The 22,842-nt window shown below is 36.5% G+C and overlaps 1 protein-coding gene across 2 annotated transcripts in view; it reads right to left on the bottom strand.

The window, feature by feature from the left end:
* COL11A1 (collagen type XI alpha 1 chain) overlaps positions 1-22,842 on the bottom strand; it is a 124,743-nt gene that overhangs the window by 64,148 nt on the left and 37,753 nt on the right. The window contains exons 6-21 of one of the 2 annotated variants that reach the window (XM_057364293.1): positions 18,300-18,416; positions 17,882-18,028; positions 17,591-17,686; positions 15,247-15,492; positions 12,611-12,673; positions 11,928-11,969; positions 11,497-11,559; positions 9,890-9,964; positions 8,536-8,619; positions 8,329-8,385; positions 5,870-5,923; positions 4,417-4,470; positions 4,249-4,302; positions 3,612-3,665; positions 263-316; positions 104-148 (exon numbers count right to left, since the gene is read on the bottom strand). In XM_057364293.1, coding sequence (XP_057220276.1) covers positions 104-148; positions 263-316; positions 3,612-3,665; positions 4,249-4,302; positions 4,417-4,470; positions 5,870-5,923; positions 8,329-8,385; positions 8,536-8,619; positions 9,890-9,964; positions 11,497-11,559; positions 11,928-11,969; positions 12,611-12,673; positions 15,247-15,492; positions 17,591-17,686; positions 17,882-18,028; positions 18,300-18,416 — 1,305 coding nt within the window. The remainder of the gene's footprint in view (positions 1-103; positions 149-262; positions 317-3,611; positions 3,666-4,248; positions 4,303-4,416; positions 4,471-5,869; positions 5,924-8,328; positions 8,386-8,535; positions 8,620-9,889; positions 9,965-11,496; positions 11,560-11,927; positions 11,970-12,610; positions 12,674-15,246; positions 15,493-17,590; positions 17,687-17,881; positions 18,029-18,299; positions 18,417-22,842) is intronic. The other variant, XM_057364292.1, reaches the window with a different exon arrangement.

Here is a 22,842-nt window from a genome sequence, read left to right as displayed (position 1 = left end):
TATTTTTTGTACCTGGAATTCAGAACAGTTCAAAAGAACAGAAAAAATCYGAGAGAGACTTTTGTTTGTAACAGAAACAGAAGAATAAGAAAGAATTGCTTACAGCTTCACCTGGGAGACCTCTTGGTCCAACTTCCCCATCTTCTCCCTGGTTTTGTGCAAAAGRAAAACAAGTTTTAGAGAAAGCCCAAACATGAATCATCACCTTATTCCCATTATATGAAGAATCAATCTAGATTTTCCTGTGTGAATAGCAACTTACTCTTGATCCATCTTCACCAGGTAAGCCAGGAGGTCCCTGYGGGCCACGGTCTCCCTGTAGGACAAGGAAAGTCATTAAAGTCACTGCTGGAAACTTTCTGCTGCTGGAAACAATAATGGATGGGAAGGGAAATGAAAGCAAGTATGTTAGCTGAAGTTTGATGTGTCAAAACATGTCTTGACGCAGTGATACAAATCTGTAAGTTACAGTCCTCAGTAAAATCTTTCATTACATAAGAATAAAAACAAATGAGCCTTTTTGAAAAATGAGTAATTTGTGTTTGTACAATTTCACCCTGTAACAAGAGTTGGACTTTGTGATCCTTGTGTGTCCCTTCCAATTCAGAATATTCTGTGACTGCGATTCTGTGATTTTTTGGCCACAGAACATACACAAGCTACTGCTACAAAAGATAGTGTTACCCACATTTTCCTTTGTCTCATCACCATCTTCCCTCTCCCCTAAACGATGCATTACTGCCAATAAAATAAGACACGTGTACATGGGGCAGAGGTTGAGAAACCAGTTTTAGGACCCAGGAATATCCAGAGATTTGCTAACCACCTTTCAGAACCACACATCCTGGCACCAGCTACTGAGAGCCCTGGTTTGTCTGAGGCTTTGGAACACAGCCAGACTTCCACTCCCCCTCAGAGCAGGGGCTTTTCAAGTCTATATATGCAGAGCCTCAGTAGATTCTGGACCATGCTTTTAGGATTTATTTTTCTTTCCCAGTTCCTGAAGAGAGCTAGTGTGCTACAGAGCTCAAACACCACTGGCTGACCTCCTTCTGGGCAGTGGGCTTTGAGACTGTGACTTCCTTCTGGCATTGGACACCACCCAAGTATTCATGCTGTGTGCCTTAATTTTATCAGTGTCTCCAAGGAGCCTGACTGCTGCTGGGGATTCTGGTAGAGATATATGGAGCCTCTGTTCAATGGMTCTGTTCTTTACACTTCCAGACTTTCCTAGGGAATTTTAGGTAACCCTCATGGTACCCAGAGCACATCCCCCAATACTAGGGATGTTAGGATTTTATTCTAGTGCCTTTCTGTCCTCCCTTGGCATGGAAGAGAAAGTGAAATTTTATGAACTATTCTCTAATATCTTCAAGATGAATTAATACAGCAGTTTCTATATTTTGCCAGGTTCTGGAACTATTCAATGTTATCTGCAGGTAGAGAATGTGTTTTTCTACGTGCTAAATGATACTTCTRAAAGAGGACAGAAATCTGTCCTGTGGTTTCCAATTAATATCCAGGCGAAGACTTAGGCTTTCATATAMTGAAATGGTTCATCCCCTTAAGGGCTACCTTTCTCTTCCTGCAGTCACTTGGGATTTAGATATGCATTAGAAGTGTGCATTCAGTGTCCTGCTACTGCCACTCAGTAAGAACAAAACCTCCTATCATTATCAGTTCTCTATTTCTTCCCTTCAAATGTTCTCTTAAAGCTTGAATTTCTTTTTCTTGGACCTTTCTTTTAAAGCATACAGTATCTTGCTTTTATACTGAAGAAGAGGTGTGCATTGAGTAAATGTAAATAAAAAAGTTCAAGGCCACAATTACTGAGGTTAAAAGAAATATCATATGATGTGATCTGCTCTATGTGGGAAGTCAGAGAATCTCATTGAGCAACTCTTGTCTGAAAACTTGTGTTTGAGAAAGACATAACCTAAGAGAGACATTCAGCTTCAACTCATATGTCCAATATGACTAATTCTCAAATCAGTCCTGAACCTTCTACTCTAAAGTTATGGGTTTTCAACATTGTTTTACAGCTGAAATATAACTTCAACCAAAGTATTTCACTTGTCTTGATGAGTTTATTACTGCAAGCCAAAAGAACTGAGCATTTGCATTGGATGTTGTCACTAAATATAACTCCTATAGCCATCTTATCTGGCTTTGAACTGAGCTGCTTTCACAAGGACCACAGTGAATATTTTTATAGAAATTTCCATCGAAACACAAGAATGCACTGATTTTCACATAGTGGCACGAGAGAAACTATGAAAATGAGTCATTATTTTCATTACTATTTTGCAAATTTTGCCCAAACTTATTTTCTGTTTTGGTGGTGGGGGTGGGGGTGGGGGGTGTTAAATTTTATTTTTTTTTTTTTAGGGAATATGAAACAAATTTAAAATTTACAAAAAAATTTTCTTTCTTTATGACTTGGAATGTGCCACAGACAAGTCTAGTATTCCAGGCTGGAAAGCAGACACACATTGCCTGACTCAGGCAAAATTTCTGCTCAGCTGTCCAAGTGCAGGTGGCAAGTGCTTAATGCCGAGCCCCCTCTGCTGTTGGCCTGCTGAGCACACTGGGCTTCCATTATGGGATGCACTGAGTGCTTTACAGTGCTTTACACTCTTTACCTAAAAGGGGATGGTGAAAGAGGAATAACAAAATTCTTTGCAACAGCAGAAGTTGTTTCCCCATTGCAAACAGAACTCGGAAGAATGTCCTTAGTGCTATGGAAGATAACTACATTAGGATCCAGTAGCCAACACAATTGAGGTTTTCTAGGATGTGCCCACCCACTGAAGGGTGARGTAATAGTTCCTTGGTCATTGAGCTTTAGCACATATGGAAATGGTTTTGTTGACATTCCCATTCACTATTTCTGTTATGGTGCATTGCACTTATCACTTAACAGTAAAGGAGGGACAATCAGCAGGTTGCTAGCACCTACATTAGGGGTGTAATGTAAAGCAGAAATCCTGGCTGTGATTATTTCTGCATTTGGTAGGGAAAGAGGAAGTCTCATTCCATAGATTTGTATGACAAAAGGAACATGTACTTTAGCTGTTTTAAATATTACTAAAATTTTTCCTAATTTACTGGACTTGTCTGTGACCTTTGTTTAAGCTGCAGTTGTTGGAATAAGCCCCACTAAACAATTCAATTTGCAATAGAAATATTCATATCCTTTTTTTTTTGAGCAAGCCTCTAAGCAAGTTAAAATTTGGCATGCTCCTGATAAAGCAACTTCATGGGAATTTCCTTTCCCTATTACTTTTTCCTTTAGAGTAATGACTTAAATTACAACAGGCAAATTCCTAAACTAAGGAAAATCAGAGCAAAACCTAGCTGAAAATGGGATCTAAATTCTGCAAATATATTTAAATTTTAAATACATACATTAGCTGTCATTGATTGATATTACTCAGAAGTTTCACGAGGAAAATATTGCCTGACAGTACAGATATTATTTGTAGTGTGCAAAACTGACTTTCTGTTTTAACTTCCCCCTCAGTTCTGAGTGCTGTTCTAAAGGAATAATGTATTATTTTGGAGACAGTATTAGTTTGATGTTGTATAAATGTACATATTTTTCATCTTACCCGGTTACCTTTGTCACCAGGGAGGCCAGGAAGACCATCAAATCCTCTGTCACCCTAGGAAAGAAATCACAGCTTTAGTAAATGAGTCTGAATAAATTGTCTGAATAAATAGTGCCTTCCCCCTAAAAGTTAATTTCTACCCTTGGTTATATGTACACTTTTGATATTGAATGAAACACATGGGGTGAGCATATAGATTGAAGTCACAAGATTTATTTCTAAAAATTGTAGCAAGAGCAGATACCACAGGTTTTTCAGTGTGATGTAGTTATGGTATTTGTAAAAAGAATTTTCACATTGAAATGAAAATCTTGATTCTAGCTGCCCTTTGCAGTTCGAAAAATGACTTTACTATTACTGATATTCTGCAACTACAAACTGACTCAGAGAGAGAGAARTCATGCTCCAAGAATCAAGTTTCTTCAAGGTCAGACTACTAGGAATTACCATTAATTACCATATTTTAAATGGATGATTCATTCTCAGCTCTTGCATCTGACCCAGCTCTCTGAAACCTCAGTATTTTCACTTGAGAGAAGAATTTTGGGTTGGCCTGGATGAAGCTGTGGTACCTACATAAAATCTGTCTAGCCTGTCCCAAGACTGAAATAAATCTTCAGGTCTCATTATTGTTTACCTTTGCACCAGGTTCTCCTGGCATTCCTCTAGCACCATCAGCTCCAGGACGKCCCTGCAAAAAACCCAAAGGGGCARACATTTGAAAATGCAATGRAATCACTTAATATTTAAATACTTTAAATAAAAACTGTTTACTGAGTGCAGAACTGATCTGTATGCTACCTACCCTTTTGCCAGCTTTTCCACTTGGACCAGGGGCACCTTGGACACCACGAGGACCCTGAATTTAAAGAGGGTAATTCTTAGAATCACATTAATGTCAGCAAAAAGCTAGTTAAAAAACCTCACCTCGAGATCAAGGTAAGATTTTCTACACACCAAGCTGGTTTTTTTCCCTAGGAGATGGATTTCCAGATTCCCATTAGTTTTGAAAGTACATGGGGCATCCAAASTGGCCTTAGCACTATCATTTTTAACACCAGTTTTCATGAGATGGCACTACCCATGACATAAGTCATCCTTCTAACATATAAGTTTCTTACATTCTTTTCATGACTTTAAAGATCTCAGTCCTGTAGTTTGGAAAACCTTTTTCCCCTCTGCCAAAACTATTTTAGTCCCATTATAATTATTTAATGAAAACCAAAGAGTGCGTATTTCAGATCCCTAACTCATACACAARCATGAGTTGTGCTGGCAAACAGCTCATGTGCTGTCTTAGCTTTACACAACTTGGGTTTAAATAGAGGGAGACCCTATTATCCCAGACTGAAAAATCTCTTTCTACTTTTCAAATATTTGTAACTTTCACTGATGACTATGTGGGCATKGCTGGCAATTTTCTCACCCCCATCCAAATTCGTCTTCAGGTCATAAAAAACAATGGTAAGGGCAAGCCATTMAAAAATACTGTGTAGGAAAAGAAAAAATACTAAAAGTGTAAGTAAGCAAATGGAAAGACTGACCAGCTGTTCAGAATGTCTTTTTATTTTTCTTTTTTTTATTGCTTTATTTTTCTACTGYAAGCATCCATGTGTAGTTTTAAGACAGGCACTTAGCAATGTATCAAATCCATGACAYCACTTGATATCTGGCAAAATCATTGTTCTGGATACTTCTATAATGATTTCTTTCACAATCTCCTTATTGCTTATAGATTYAAGCTAAAATATTTCCATGTGTTTCAGTGCTCTTTGACATCACTGCAGAGAGGTTTATATAATAGTAAGCTGAGAAGCAAAACCTGCACTGATTCCTAAAGACTTATTCCTGCCATGACACATCTTTCTTGAAAATAACCTGTTTAATTACTGACTAAATTCAACCTCCCTCACCTTATGCGATCTGATAGGTTCAGAGCCCAAGGTCATCCAGTTGTAGACTAACATGATTATYGAACAGAGAAAAGAGCCTGAAGTCACAATATTACAACAGGTTTTCAAGTGATGACATTCTACATGTGGTAATTGCTCTTTGTTATACAAAGATTGTTTCTTCATATTTCAAAAGGAACAATCAAGCTATTGATTTTAAGTATGATTTTAATATTGATTAAGCTGTGGAATWTATAGGATAGTATCATGAAGAAAGCATATAATTGATTGATTTCTTCTAATCGACATGAGTACATTTTTCTAAAGATAAAACATGATTAAACGTAACAGGGAATATTACTGTACCTGGGGACCTGGCTCACCACATTCACCCTTAGCACCTGCTGCTCCAGGTCCACCCTTGATGAAAAAAAAAACAACATATAATGTTTAAATATGCAAAAGYCTCTTAAAATTTATAAGTTATTTTCAATTTCTATGCATTAATTACAGGGAGAAATAACAAATAATCCTTTATTCATCAGGAGGTGTGAATTCACCATTTGTATCTACTTACACATCTCGATATATCATTATCGAAACACTGGGCAGAAATATTTCTTACCAAATTTGAATGTGATCAAATGTAACTCTGTGTTCTGTATTAATATTTGAGAGCTAAGKGTGAGCATAGTAAGAACATGAGTTGTGCAGTCAGAAGTACATCCATTGTAGGGAATAAGACAGAGATGAAAGCCTCTGCTTTTAATCTTTATTTCTGAGTTGTACAGAAAATAACAGTTTCAGAGTTCAATCCAAAGATCACCRTAGTCAATGAAAAATACCCTGTCTAATCTTGTAATGAACTTCTGTGATGTTTTAATCAAGTCCTTTGTGCATCTGGCCCTGAAGAAGTAGAGAATCTACATAACTACATCTCTTTATTATTATGAAATGAAGATATAGATTTCAAGAGTAATTTTTTATCATAATCAGACCTAAACCAGATATCTATCCAAGGTAAGATACTRCACATGGAATCAGGGGCAGAACTAGTGGAAGTAAGTTAGCAGTCTCACAAAAACAGACAAAAAACCCCAACAAATTCTGGCATATACACATAAAATACAGGGAATGGAATACATAGGATACAATCTCAGGGAAAAAAAAAAGATACAGGGGTCTGTTACTATGTGCAAAAGAATTTTTTGCATTTTTGATCTTTGAAATAGGTTGTGACCCAATGTATGCATTTAATATGAAACAAATGTTGCAGTCCTTTGAAAACTGATAATCCTCCTGTGTTAACACTGGAAGAAAGAAGTTCTCTAATGACTTAGTGCTGAGTCTCACATCTTGGAGTGGAAAGATCCCCACTGACCTTGCAGGTATTGATTCAAGTCCTAAGCAAACTGAAAATCAGATCCCAAACTAGTACTGGCAGTGGAGAAAAGATTGGTTTTGGTGACTCTCTCTTTGGGTTTCTCTGATGTAATCTCTGCTTTTAATTAATATAATTGATTACATTTAGTATCTGTAGGCAGTCATTTATTTTTTATGCTACATTAATTAAGCATGTGAACACCAGATTCAATGCTAGACTGCAGCTTTGTCATTGCTGTGTTGAATATTTTTMGTTACCAGTATGTTTGTAAATGTATCTTATTCTCTATGAAGTTAATTTAACAAAACACAATTCATATAAAAAAGTAAAAGCTCCAACTTTCATTCTTAAGAGAAGCTGGGCAGAAAAACTATTTACAGACCAAGAAACTTGGTTTTGGAACTGTAGGCAAAATACGTTTCTAGATCAAAGAGTTGGATTTCTAGAGCCTCCTGGTGGTTTAGAAGCAAAACAACTATTAACATTATTAATTTATTTGCATACAGGAATTCATGAAGGCTTTTAAAACACAAAAGCATGAGGATGAAGCCAYATCATACATCTGCCAAAGGTATACAACCCACTGTCAATATCATGCCATCTTCATGAAGTACCCTTGGCTTACAGCATGGTTTTGTCTGCAGAGACTGAATGTTATCCTGCAGGTCACTTGAAACACACTGCTAGAAATAGTGTATGAATTTGTTGAATAGACCAAATATTAAATAGACCAATAATAAACTCTTTGTAAGTACTGCAAACCTAATTGTGATGAATCAGGAGTCTGTGAGCCAGATTCTCTGCTTGGTAGCAACTATTTGTTTTGGAAGAATTACCCTAGAAAAGAATTGCCCTTGCACAGATCTGCTTAAAAATACAAGTGTACACTCCATATAAATACTAGGATATTTTAACATCCACAGGCCATTTCCAGATCATTTGGTGTTAGCAGCTGAGTCAAATTCAGGACTGAAATAAAAAAGTGTAATTATTTTAGAAATCCGTGGCTCTTCATTGCTGATAGGAATGCCTCTTAGAATCAGCCTAAATATTGAGTGAAGGTGATTCTGCACACTCTTGCTTTAGTATCTCTTTCATATTTACTAGAGTTTCATATTTACTACAAGAAATTTTAATAGCAGTGTTACAGAAATGATTGACTGCAGAGGCATATTTCATTATATATGTAAAAGTATTCACTAGTTTTGTAAGCCTACCAGTGTGCTCTGTCTGAACCACAAAATCTACAATTAAAAAAACTCATTTAGTATTTAGGTTGCATTGCAGACTCTGAATAAAGATATAAACTATAGCTTTAATTATATAATATTAATTTCAAATTAAATAAGTAGAAATAGAGAGKTTTAGGCAAGGCCAGAATGAGATCCATGGGCTGCATTAAGTGGGCTCCTAAACCTGTGCCCCTGTTTTTTTTACATACCACAGGACCTGGTCTTCCAGTGAGTCCCATCGGGCCAGGTGGACCTCTCATGGCAATCTGAGAAAACAAACAGAGCAACARGTATCAAGAAAAAGCTGCCAGACAGCATAAATATTCTATACTAACATAGTTTTAGAATGTGTTAACAAACAGCTCCCATCTTTGATCTCACATCCTGCAGGATACAAAACAAATCATTGTGCTCACCCTGGCTTGCTGAAGGATAGCTTGTGCTTGAGCTTCCTGAGCTGAGATTGTTGGGCCCTTCTCACCATCTCCACCAAAGCGGAACTGCAAGTATCAAAACAAGACAAGCATTTAGAATTTATCAAATCCAAATCTAACACTTGTTACTTGCTGCAATGGTGCAAATCACTTCAAAGACACAAGGTCACAGTCTTTAGTCCTTCCAGTAACTTCAGAAGATGGCTGCATGGAGGCCACTGGATCCAACATGAGAATGAAATAATTGGTAATAGCTTAGAACTGAAGTCTAAATTTAATCCCTTATGAACAAATATTTTCCTGATTTCATGGGGTTTTGGTTTCCATTTACTTGTTTGTTTTGTTTTAAAGAGGCCAAAATAGACTTAATTGACTGCAATACTTCAATAAAAATATGTACCAAAATTCATTAATTCCCTGAATGTTGGTAGTTACTCAAAGAAAAAATGCAATTTTATTTAAGGCAGATGCAAATTCGAAAAATGCCTAGTATCTAAAAGTGTTTTGTATAAATTCTGACAACTTCAAAAAAAATTACAGAATAAAATCTAAGTTAATTCCAGTGGTACTGGACTGTTATTGCTCATGAAACTGCTGGCAGAAGCTTTGCAAGGCTGCAGCAAGAAGCACAGCTTTYCAAAGGTATGGCATAGGCACACTGGGTACAGGGCCATGAATCTTGCACTGCCCACAAGAGTTTGTCTCTGGTCTGTCTATGCCCAGAGCTGACACGGATCTTTTGCATCCATACACACACTTAGGAATAATTAATTCCATGCACACAGTACTTTTTGTACCCCAGCACTGCAAGATACTTAAACAGCTTTGGGCTTGTTCCTCCACCTGCTAAAACAGATGGTGTTTTGCTTTGACTCCAGTGGGAACAGAGCTGGCTATGTGCATATATTTCTATTCAAAGGATGCACTGACTCTTCAAAGAGGACACTGAAGTCCKATTTTAAGCATTGAATACTTAAAACTCTCCATGTCAATGAGACTTGAAAGCACACACGCCTGTTGGGAGTACAGGCCCTCTGTACAACAGCATAGGGAATATAGGACCAAATATAGCTACTGTTAAAATACAAGGAGGTTTTCACTGTCTGTAATTCATTCATGTAGGTTCCAATCTGGCAGCCATGCAGGAGCTAAAGCATATGTTTTGTTTGAGAAAAAAAAAGGCACCATATATATGAATTTCAAATGTTTACACATTTAAGAGAAACTGTATCATTCATTCCACAGGCAAAATTAGATGAAAAAAGAGAAMACCTATACATTTTTTGAAAGACACTTCCACTTTCAGTAGGTTGCTTACCCAGTAACCATAACTTACCGGCAACATTAGCATGGTGCCTGGGGGACCTGCTAAACCATCAGCACCAGGAAGACCAGGGCGACCAGGTGGACCCTAAGAAATGAGAGAAAAAGTATGAGAATAAAAAGATAACTATGTAAGATAAGCCTTTTGAGTCACTTTACTTAGATTTACACTCATAGAATGATTTGTGTTGGAACTTTAAAGATCTAGTTCCAATGTCCCTGCCATAGCAGGAACACTTTCACTAGATCAGGTTGCTCAGAGTCCCATCCAAACCCGCCTTGAACACTTCCAGGTATGGTGCAGCCATCTGGGCAACCTATTCCAGGGCCTCACCACTGTCACCATAAGGAATCTTTTCCCAGTATCTGTACTCTTTCAGTTAAAAACCTCCCCCTCRTCCTATCATTACGTGCCCTTGTAAAAAGTGTCTTTCCACTTCTCTTGCAGCCTYCCCCCACAGTTCAGCCTTCATAGAAGAGGCACACAAGAGTGGTAGAGGGGGAGAACCACCTCCCCTGACTTGCTGGTCACGCTTCCCTCATGCAGCCAAGGACACGGTTGGCTGCAAGTGTATGTTACTGGGTCATGTCAAGCTTCTTGTCCACCAACACCCCCAAGTCCTTCTCTGCAGGGCTGCTCTCAATCCATTCTCCTCCCAGCCTAATTGCTGCAATTATATATTTTGTCGTGTCTGGTCCATGACAGACACATGACGTGCTTAGTCAAGAATTTCCTTATGATGAATTCAGTAAGCAGCCAGTTACAAAACCAAGTACTGTCAGTAGTTATTCCATTACAATGTRCTGAAATTCCCACTTTATAAGCTCAAATTGTGAAATATTTAGTTAATCTACAGAAATATGAAAGAAGTGTGGATGCTGACTTATTAGCAAAGCGTTGTTGGGATTTCAGTATTATTATACAGTGAAGTGATAGCATCTTCTCAAAATCTTTTATATATAAATGCAGCATGAACATGCTGGATTCATCAGTAAACTGTCACTCATAAAACACAGGAAAGTCTTTCAGTAGCATATTTTCCTCAATTAAATATATTTAGGCTGTTTTAAAACTGCGTTGGTTGCRGCAGTTAGAAAAGGCTTATGAGAATGTGAAGACTGAAATAATGCTTAAATTTTAACTATTTTCATAACAGGTTTATCAAGCCATATATTGTTTAATATGGTCAATAAATTCTTCCAAGATCTTCTGCATATTATCTATCACTAATATTCTCATGTGTTTTGCTTCTGCAATGCTTGTTTTTCTCTATATTTGTACATATTATAGCCRAGGCCATACTAATTTTATTAAAATTAATTCAAATCCATATGAAATGTTTGCATCTATTACTTTAGTATATTTCAAAACACATCAAAACATAAAAATATAAACAAATCAGAACCTAAATCTCTTCTTGTATTTACAGCACATATTTCTACTGCTAAGAAAATGTTTGTCCAGATTCTCAGTTGACTTGCTTAGCTGAATGAATCAGCCTCAGTTCCACTGAAGCTTCTAACCTATGTGGACGTATTTCAGATCAGGATCTAACTCATTCCTGTAGCAATTAGTGCAAGATATCCCATGAACACATGGGATAATGTTTGTTGACTTACCCTTTCACCAGGGTCACCTGGAGGACCAACAGGACCTTGTAGACCTGGGGGACCCATAAGACCCTATAGGAAATGAATGACACAATTATGCTGAATACATGCAGACTTTTGAACTATTTTTTTTTCTCTGGAAAGTTATGATGAACACATATTTGGAGAAACTAATTTATAAGGTAGCATATTTTTTTTCTTACAAAGATTTATAGCCAACATTCAAAACATTTCATGTACCCTCAGCTTGTAGCATGCTGTCACTGAAAATGCTAGAAATGACCCTCTTCTATTCCCTTCTAAAAGTGCTAAGTCTGATATAAATTTGGGAACTATAATAAGACCAATATTAACTCATGTTAATATGTGTTAACTCATGAATAGAAAAGCACAGTGGATAAATTAAATGAAMTAAAGGAAATTGTGATTAATCTACTTACAGCAGGTCCTCTTGGTCCCGGTGGTCCTTCAATGAGCATACCCTAGGAGTGGATGAAACACAACATTAAATTTATTGTGTTTTGCAGAAAAAGATAAAAACGTTTTGTAGCCAAACTCCTAAAGTTAACATTTCTTAGTGTTCTTATAAACTTTTCCAGGAATCTTCTCTCTACCGGTACTAGAATGAGAATCTGAACCATTGTGTGAAGTTAAAAGTGAGGAAGATTTCCTTCACAGCTGAAAGCTGTCAGGGTAGATCTGTCTTTCCTTCACAGCTTCCTTTACAGCTGAAAGCTGTAGTGACAGTGTTACCTGTGCCTAAGCTGAAAGCTGTCAGGGTAGATCTGTCCCTGATGGAGTTACTCGATGGCCTGAAGATCAGATCAATGCATTGTTCTCCTCTGCACAAGAAGATTCTCCTTTTTTAAGGAGCATGCGGTTAGTCCTTCATGTAACCAAAGGAGTAGCTGGAACAAGMCACTGTGTGTAATCTTTAAACCACTTTTTTTCTTTTACACTGTCTGTAAACTTTACACCATCCACATTACAGGGAGTGTTTCAGAGATCACAGATCAAGTGGGACTGTCATCCTATCATGAACAACAACGTTTGATAATGATGCATTAACAGTGTATATATGTAATGCAGTGCTACAGAAAAGCTCCCTGACATCTGTACTTACAGGTTCAATCACAGCTGGTTCTCCCTTTTGGCCTTTTTCTCCATAAGCCCCATGTCCTGTCACCTGGCCAGTAAAAACAACCCCGAAAATGAAAATAAGTAGAAGGTCTAAGGATGTCGTACAAGAAAGAATTGCAGCAACCTGCAACTGAAAGCTAAAGCTGGAATTGGTCTGTGCTATAAAAAATACATCACAGATACAMACCATAGAAATCAAAAATACTTCATACATGAGAAATAGAAAATGCAAAAACTGTATGCATACTTTTCAAATTATTGGATATTGCTAATTTGTACTTTTTGAATGAGATGCACATCCCATGAGTGTGTATCCCATTCTTTACATTGGGATTTCGGAATTAGAATCTTAAAACTTCTGTGTGCAAGTCCCAATTTTATTTCTTTTTTTATTTGATTGGAAATATTCTTGGCAATTAACAACAATTCTTCATGGCTTTATGAATTAAGCAGCCTAAAGTAAGAYGGAAAGAAAGATCCCCTGGTCCAATTTGGACAGTGTTTTTCTCCTAATTTCATTCATTAGACATCCAGAGCATGTAAAGTCATCCGAGAAGAGTCTGTGATTTCATGGCCTAAATGGGAAAGGAGCTAAGTGGCACTGTGAACACTAAACAATATTTCACTGATAACCAATTGTGCCTCCTCACTACATGAATTAGCATCAACTGCCAGATTCTTCCAGGACCAACTCTACAGGAATTTTTGGGTTCAGGATTAAAATAACCGAAGTACCTAAAACTATATGTCAATAGCACATACTAATGGAAGAAACAGACAGATTCAAGTTTCAAACAAAGAGAAATAAATAGATTTTTTTTCCAAACCATGAGATAATGTACTTTTCTTCAGAAGTACCTCTCTTGATTGCTAACATCTCCACTACAAATTAAATTAAGTTCTGACCAGCTTAAAATTKGAAAAACTTTTTTAAAAAATTTCAGTAGTGATTCAGCATTTACTCTAAAATAGCTGGGGATTTGACAATGGTAAGGATAATTGCAGTATTTCAATATGAAATATTTCAGAATGGAAAAACAGAGACATAGATTCACAGACTGCATTTTGCACTAATTTATAAAGGCACAGATCTCACCAGTAATGATGTTCATAAACCCACTTATAGTTCATAAAAATCAAGTAGCAAGAGGTATAGACAATTTCATTTCATTAGATTAACATAAATTACATAAAGATGATATCAGGGTCTCCATCTTTGGGAATATTTCCCCTTTTGAAAGTTCCCAGATACTGAGTACTTTCCATCTTGCCTTTTTTATCATAGATAGAAACTCAGTTATTCTAAATACAGCCATATGTCAAAGGAAAATGATATCTCTGGTTCAGCAGATGCAAACTGTAATAAAGTTTCCACAGACCAGAGCCTGTGTGTTAATTCAAGATTCCTGACTCCTTCAGCTTTGTATGAAGGCATTTGAAGTTGAAATTTACACCTGAGGATGGAGTCTACAGAGTCATTTGCTTAATGCAGGCACAAATGGTGCCTTATGGGCTCTTTGCCTCACAGATAATCTGACCTTTTCTGTGTCATTCTGCCACAGTGTCCCCATCTGGGCTAGAAGGAAAAGAGTACACTTGTATCACATTGCACAGATAAGGATCATTAAAAAAACCAAAAAACAATGACCCCAACAGGGTTTAGAAAGGAGTGGTAAATGGAATACAGAAGTATGGGTTTCAAGATTGGCAGAGAAAAGCAACCTCACAGCATTTGCTGCTATTTCTTGGATCCTTTGTAAACTGAAGTTCTGACTTTGTGAGGAGAAAATAAAGATAAGTCTGAGCAAATAGTGAAAAAAAATCTCTTTTTTCTATTAGATTCAGGGTCTTCCTAATTAAGAAATCCAAATGGGATTCTTTTTTTTTCCTTCCAGTCTCAGCCATAATTAGTTTTCTTTGCAGCTTTCACAGCTGGTAAACTGGTAAACAAGGATCTTGGCAAAACTAAAGGAAAGTCAAAGCCTTGCTGTTTAGCTGGTGATTAAGTCAGAGGGAAAGAGAGCTATAAAACTCAGAAAGAAGGGCATGATTCACAGGATCCACCATGTCATCCTATCTTTCTTAATACATACTGAGCTGTTAAATCACTTCTGCAAGACCATAAACCTGTCACCATTGACTAAGCTTATTTTCATGAAATGGTTCAGATCTTCTGACTCATGAATTTTCTTCTTGGAAAGCAACAAAAGCCATAGGATTCTAGACACTTACATACTTTTCAACCTCTTAAGATAGGCACATGCACCTGCATTAGAACTTACATTCTTTCCAGCTTTAGCTCTAGTTTAAAAAGATTTTTAAAATTGTAGATTTGATAATTTATTTTTTGAATTCCACCTCTTCTTTCCTTTCCCTCCCATCTTTAGCCCTCCCGTATTCCCTTCAGTAAATGAGACAATAATCTTACATTTTAATAAAAATAAAAAGTTCACAATGACTAAAACAAGGGATGGCCTTGATCCAAAGCCTATCAAAAATGAGAATACATCTAGCATGTACAAGGAGCTCTGGATCAGGGTCCATGCAGTTCTGACATTGTATAATTATAAAAGAATTGCTAAATTAAATTAATCTGCATTATGCCTCCAGTCAACTTACGCTTGTTTCTGTGATATCGGTCTCTGCAGGAACACCTGGACCAAACTCCTCATTAGTGGAATCAGTTGGTTTCTCTTCATATTCTTTATATTCATAAAAATCATATTCTCCTAAATCTCCATCTACCAGCAGATCAGATTCACTGAGGTCTACTCCTCTGTTTCCATATTCAGTTGCCTCAGTTTTTTTATCATAATCCTCTCCAGTTATGTATTCTTCAGCAAATACTTCTTCAACAGGATTTTGCTATTCGTATCAGTAGCAAAGATTTGGAAATAGGAGGAATATGTGGGTTACTGTTAGTAAAGCAATGTAAGCATATGCTGATCCACCATGATGACTTGTCAAAAGAAGAAAGAACAGTAGAACTACAGCATATTGTCTTTTAATTAGAGTCTGAAGGAATGGAAGTTCAGCCTTTCAGAGTAATTAAAAGATCTTTGTATAAGTAGTACAAAGAAGTAATGTTTTCATACGCTTTGGGTTTTTATTTCCAAAACCACTGAATTCAATATATGCAGTATTATGTGTACTGCCTGCGTAATGTTACTTTAGTGCCAAATATAGCTGAATTTMGCTGCTTGGTTTCACTCTTACAAACATTCATGAATGAACATATGCAATGAGCAGTGAATAAGTTCAGATCTTTTTACAATAGCAATGTGGAGGAAGTGCCAGCATCACTTTAGATAAGTCCAGCCTTTTTCATTATTTTCTCYTTATAAATACCAATGCTGAGCTAAACTTCTTTTCTCTTGTTAATGATTTTGAAGTTTATTTATCAGTAAAAGTCATGACTCATGAGTTCCACCAGTACAATTCAGATTAATTTTAGTATTTMATCTTAAAGTATGTAAGCTGTCAAACCAAGCAAACAAAAGCACTAAAGCAGTTTAAAAAAATGCTGTATTTGAGATGTACAAAACCATTTGTGAAATAAAGGAGGATTGCTTCATTCTGGTATAGAAGTCTTTCAAAAGGATCATTTTGAAAGAAATTGAAGCTCAGATATTGCTAATATAAAATTATATTCTAAATGACCAGACAATATGAAGTAGTATGATCTTCACAATATTCAGAAGCTAATCAACATCCAGTGTAAATAAAAAATCTTGATCTAATAATGGTATTAAAGTATATTGCAGTTAAAATTGAAGTTAAATTCTGATTTAACAATTGCCAAATTCCATCAGTTACAGGAGTATGACTTCCACCTTATGGTTAGAATAAATACAGATCTGAACCAATTCTAAGCCAAATTTTACCTTCATGAAGAAATGCTCTCACCAAGGAGAGCATTTAGCACTTTGAATCTACCYCATTATAACTCTACTGCTGTACAGTCTGCTTAGAATTTCCCAGGAAATGGAATTAGATACACTGGTTGATCAACTTGAGAGAAGCAAACMCAAGCACAAGAATGCTTTACGGTAAAATGAGTAAAACATACCTTAATTCAACTTCACCTTTCAAGATATAGAGGAAAACCACAGAACAAACAGGGACTCTTTTTCTCTTTTCAAATATTTGGGGGGAGGGGAGAGGGGGAGTTTTGTACATCTTTTAAGCAACAATCTTAATTTTGAAAGGAAAAGGTAAAAGAATGAAWACAATATTTCTTACAATCAGCCATCATTTTTCTAACACTAGTATTAATTAATATGCAAACATATTAATCAACACTGGTTTAGGTGMAGTAATTTTAACAAAGTAATGTTTAGGCTTGTTATTGCAGCTTTCTAGAAATGTGTTTTCTAACATAAGTCAAAATAATAATTTTATCTTTCTTGACAGTTCAAAATATAATGTTTCTTTTGAACAGAACAAGTGAAAATCAAATAATTTGGTTTTGTTAGCTCAAGAACTGTGAAAAGGACATGATGGCTTCTGACTCAACTTCTATGTGCTGCTATGGTGGCAGCCATTCTTTGTGTTGCGTTAGACTCGTTCTATGCTGCACCTTAAGATTTACAGGAAAAATTAGAGACTTCACTTCCTGTTAGGTCAGGAGGGCTATGTCTTATACTAACCTAGACATAGCTCCATTCCCACCCACACTGAAAGCAACGGCACGACATTCCCACACCATATATCACTGAATTATTTCCAGAATCATGAACTCTGCAGATTGAAGGTTCGGCAGATCTCCATAGAATTAATGGGAGTTCCGCCCAAGGAAATAGTAGTTTCTGACATTGGCTGAGAAAGCATAAAATCACATTAAGTTCTGTTAGAGCTTGTATTTGTTACATAGAAATCCATCCTTTTAAGATGCAGTTGTAYTTTTTTAATCCCTGACACCAATATTTTGTGGGACAAGTATTTTCTTGAGAGTCCTTATTACCTCATTTGCTTCAGTAGTTCTGGAGGGAGCTTGTGTCTGGGGCCCATAGTCATTTTCAGCTATGCTGTAATCTTGAAATCCATCAATAACATTGGCCTAGTATTAGGGAAAAAAAAGCACATCATTAAAAAAAAATCCCATATGAAAAATTCAAGAGTTATCACTTTAATTCAGGTTATGGTATTAGCCAGATGTATTCATCTAGTGGGGTTAGGTAAAWTTTTTCTTATTATCAAAGATCTTCCAGTCTTGGTCTGGGAAAGATCTTGATTATTTCTTGGCTACCTTTACCCCTAGTTTGCCTTTTGCTGCTGCTTGATAAGTTTTCTTCTTCTTGGATGCATATTTTTCAGATTTTTTTGTTGTGGCCTTTTGAGGTTTGTCCTTTGAGCTAGCGGCCACTGTCCTCTTCTTCTTTTTGACCATGGCTTTCTTTTTCTGCAAAYGTTATGAAAGATGGAATGGAAAAACATAAATAAAATGAAAAGAAAATTGAGRAAGGGTGAATGAAAGAAGGTTAACCAAATGTGAGATGAATGCTGTCAGCCGTGAGACCTTCCATCTCTAACTGAAAGCAAGGGTTACAGCTACAAAGAAAAGAAATGAGTGAGAAGAAAACATTAAGCTCATGTACAGAAGACACAAATTGACAAACCATGTAGTAGGGGACAGCTGGACACCACACAACAAACAGATCAGATTCYGTTACCTCTGTTTGTGCTACTGTCTCTTCGAACAGTGGGAGTCCCTCTGTTACAGAATCAGTTTCTTTATAATCTGCATCCCCATACTCATAGTCATATTCGATAAAATCTTCTGGTGTGTACTACATTGCAAATGGAAAAATATCAGGCATTCCCATGTTAGCGGTAGCAAACTAGATTAGCAAGACTGCAAAGCATCTTAACCTTTACTTAGGAATAAAATTTAACAAAATAAAGGCAGAATGAACAATTCAATATAATTATTCATTTGGGAAAAAACACTCACAATTTCTTATTTCATTCAAAGCACAGTACAAAAGTAGTAAAAAATTAAGTAGTAATGCCAGGAAAAACCCTCTCTTTTATTGGACTGYAAAGAAGAATCAAGTGCAATTTCGATTACTGGGAGCACCAACAGATCTTTGTGAACCCAYATATTTATAGAATCTTTACATTTCAAATAATGCCTTTTTTACCTGTATTTTTTTCAGGTGACCAGAAGAGCAGAGATGCCAATATCTGACACGAACAGAGTAAACAATTTCAGATACAGGAAAGAGGTCACAGCTCACAAGTAAATATGGCTCTCTTCCTCTTGTTTGATGTCGAGTTTGAAAACCAGAGCAGCTCCATGGTATAAATTYTCTGAGCAAATGCCTCACTGCTGTAATTTCATTTCAGATTCAGCTTCTGTAAATTGCTCCATAGCTCTGTTTCTAAAATTTTTATCAAATGAAGATTTGGCACACAAAAGTTTTACATGAGAAAGTAGCTTTAGAATTGGCTTAGGTAGTGCTGTGAGCATTATCTAGGGAGCCAGGAACTTCTGAGCTCTTGGCTGTGCCAAGAAGATACTGGTCTTCATATTATGTGCACCAAATATAGCTCATCACAGCTGAGAAAAAARGGCAGTTTTTAACTGTCTTACCACTCCTACCATGCTTGAAGCTACAGAACTGGTTGGTCAGGTAAATTAAAGCAGTCTCCTGGTTGCTACCAGTTCTCTTTACGTGCCCAGGGGGCCAYGAAAAGGTGGAATTGTGACCAGAGTCTGGACAAGTGTTTGCTTTTCACATTAGAAATATTCTAATATGCCTCATGTGAACTAGTCACTTTTGAAATCTCCTCTCTCCTGTTACAATTCAGCATCATTGTCTGTAAAATGAAGACAATATCTCTTTGTTTCATTAGACTGATGAGACAAAGAATTAGTATATTACGCTTCCAAGTGAGTCTAAGGATTCAAGAAGTCACCATTATCAGAAAGAGATGGACATTTTAGAAGAAATTACAAATGAGAATTAAAATAGATCTCCATATTCCAAACCATGTGACCAAAACACTGGTTTAATTGTTTCCTCTGGTAGTGCTTTTTGATACAATTTTTTTACTTATGATTTTAATGCACAGGAGTTGATTTTGTCAGCAAGTGTAAGACTAATACTGAAAGGTCCTTAATCACTTAACAATCCTTTTACATGGGTTCCTATTACTTCATTCTTGTGACTCCTCAGTCTTAATATGATCAACAGCTTTTCTTAAAAAGATCCAGATTTTTTTTCAGAAGTCAGATGCTTTTTGCTCAATTGTCCTTTTGATTATTTCTACCTGTGCACATATAAACTGGTTAGTYATWATTTGATAAACACATTAAAAGGATGCAGCATAGTTTTGGTAYCTCTTCAAAACGATATTGCATATTAAAAGAAGCACTTCAAACTACATTTAAATAACAAAATCCCATTTTAGGTGGTGGAATTGCCCTTCTTGAAGTAAATTGACACTTTGTATGTACCTCATATAATGTAAGCAATACTTTGATTTCATCAGTGGTATCGTTTGCACTACCAAAATAAGTTGGCACTATCTATACTTTTCAAAACCAGCAACATTTTAGACTGAAGCAATAGGGGATTATTCTCTCCCAGTTCAGCAAATTAAGATTCAGTCCTAACCCCAGTGAAGTCAATCACACATGTTTGACCTATACCTGGTATTGTTCAAGGTCCTCAYATGCAGCAATGATACATTTACAGATCTGTCAATTTATAAAAGCAAGTTTTCTGGCTTGTGCAGTTCTGAAAAGGCAACTCAGTACAGCTTGCCCCTAGAGAAGCGTGCCATYGCCACCCCAAAAAAAMCCCAAAAATGCAATGACAAGCTTCTAGGAGACCATAAGCAGCCACAAAAAAGAAGTAAAGGAAGAATCACATGCATAAATCCAGACGTTTTGAAATAGTTCCAGAATGGCATTGGAATTGCAGTATTTCATTTGAAATTATAAGAATGTCTAAAAGTGATTTGTTTATCTCCTTTCAAGAAGTCCACACAAAYTAGGTTTATCTACAAGAAAAAAAATATTCAGTAGAATATACCTCTCTAAATTCAGTCATTCCCCTCTAACAGTGGTAGCCAATTACACACTTTTGAATGCTTCTTCAGTCAAACATGAATCAAAAACACTATGCAATTTTTATTGSTACCCAAACAGATGACACTACCTTGTGTTAAATATCCAGTATTTTAAGAGKTAAGCAGAGCAACATTTTTGAGAGAACTACCATGTTGTTAGCCAGATTTAAGTTCAAATATGCTGTTAGGAATTTGTTTCAGTAACTTATAGACACATAGACACCTTTTCAGTAAGCATTGCAGACCTATTCTGAAACTGGAAACATTCATTCCAGCAGTCACTTTGACCAACTGACAATTAAAATGTAACTCTGTGTTGCTCAGTATTGTAACTGCTTTGCAAATCTCAGCAGCACGGTTTCTCTCAAAGGAAGCTGAATGGCTGTGCTGAATTAAGTCAACCACATGGCTAATAAAATGGCAACAGTGGGTTACAAGCAATTTTTCGGAGGCCATAAACTAAACAGAAATGTAGACTGGGGGAAAGAAAAGGAAGGAAAAATATCTGTGCCAAGTATGCTAGTCTTAAAAAAGACAGTAGTGAATAAGCTCATATTTATGTTAARAGGCCTAGTTCAAAAAGTCAGACATTAATGAATGAGAATTAGAAAACATACCAAAAGCAATAGTATGTGTACAGATCTACTACATCATGTGTAATCACACAGAAAATACTTTTGGGTATTGTACTTCACTCACTTCTGTTAAAGAAAGTGAAACTTCCTCTATGTGTAAGATCATAAACACAGYGGTATATTTTGGTTGCACTGATATGCAGGCACAGAGACTGAAAGAATAGGAATGGATGAGAAGTAGGGAATGACAGTTTCCATGCTGGAATGAGATTACTGCCAAGCAGGTGAAGATCTTCCACTTTAAGAGCACAGTATCAGAGGGGTATTATAAAAATTCTTGAATTTACYTGCTAGGACATGTGGTTACTTTGCCAAAACCATATTCATGTTGTTTAAAAATCACTTAAAATCAGTAGTTTGTTGTCCCACTCACAGGAGATGTGAAAACATATAGCAGATCTAAACTTTATACAAGATAAACCTTATTCTTAGCAATCCTTCCTTTCCCAACATTTCTTTCTGAAAGACCAGCAACCCTCATCTTTCACACCAGCCAATAGGCAGAGAATACATTTTGTATTGGGTTCCACAGGTCCTGCTGCAAATAGTTAAATATAGRTGCAAAATTTTCCAGGTGTATTTCCTGAGGCACAATCTGTCCAGATGGAGGAATGCACCTCTACATCCATAACTGGTGGAAAGATGTGCTTTAGAAATATTATTTACTCACAGATAAGGTTATTAACTCATATTAACTATTATTAAAAGCAAGGCAGTTTGCTGTTTTTAATAGACAAGAGGACTAGTGAAAGACTGGTTGGTTAAATGAAGACTAAATTTACAAGCACCAGGGACAGATTTAATGGCTTTAGTCACCTGCTGTGAAGCTGGCAATTCACACTTACCCTCCCATTTAGAGTTAAGCCTGCATACGTGGCACATATCCCTTCTTTTTCTAGAGCTGCACTACCAAAAGGTCACCTTTATTAGATGAGCAGAGACAAGGGTATGATCCACTCAGTTTGACCTCAGCAAACCTTGAGAAATGTTCCTTTACCCATTTTTTGGGTATGCCAAACCCAGGTCCTGCTATTAGCTTACAGAAGTTGAGTTCACAGAAATCTGTCATAATTGCACTACTAATCAAAGGAAATATAATAAGTAGATTGAATATACAGGAGAAAGGATCTAGAACTTCAAAATGAATAATCTGTTAAACTTGGCGAGGGATTTCAGCTAAGAGACATCAGGTAACACATACCTCAGACGTGATGTCATTTTCTTCCTCTTGCTTTTCTTCTCTTGTAAGACCACCAATAGTTACTAAACAGCCTTTCTTGTAATGAATATTGCATATGACTCTTTTTTTACAAATGAAAGGAAGAATAAAACCTGCTGCTTTTTGATAGGACAAAATGTTTCCATTATGACCTCATACTTTCTTTACCAGAGTGATTATATTACACTACCAGATCATCATGCTATTCCAATTAAAGAGATGAACTGTTTTCTTCATCAGATGAATTTTAGAAGCAGAGGATCAGCAGCATGCAAGGCCTAT

Source organism: Malurus melanocephalus, unplaced genomic scaffold (genome assembly GCF_030028575.1).
Source record: "Malurus melanocephalus ecotype Western Australia unplaced genomic scaffold, MMel_1.1 scaffold_37, whole genome shotgun sequence".
Lineage (NCBI taxonomy): Eukaryota > Metazoa > Chordata > Aves > Passeriformes > Maluridae > Malurus > Malurus melanocephalus.
The sequence above is the reverse complement of the archived record's forward strand: the minus strand, read 5'-3'. Positions and strand labels throughout refer to the sequence as shown.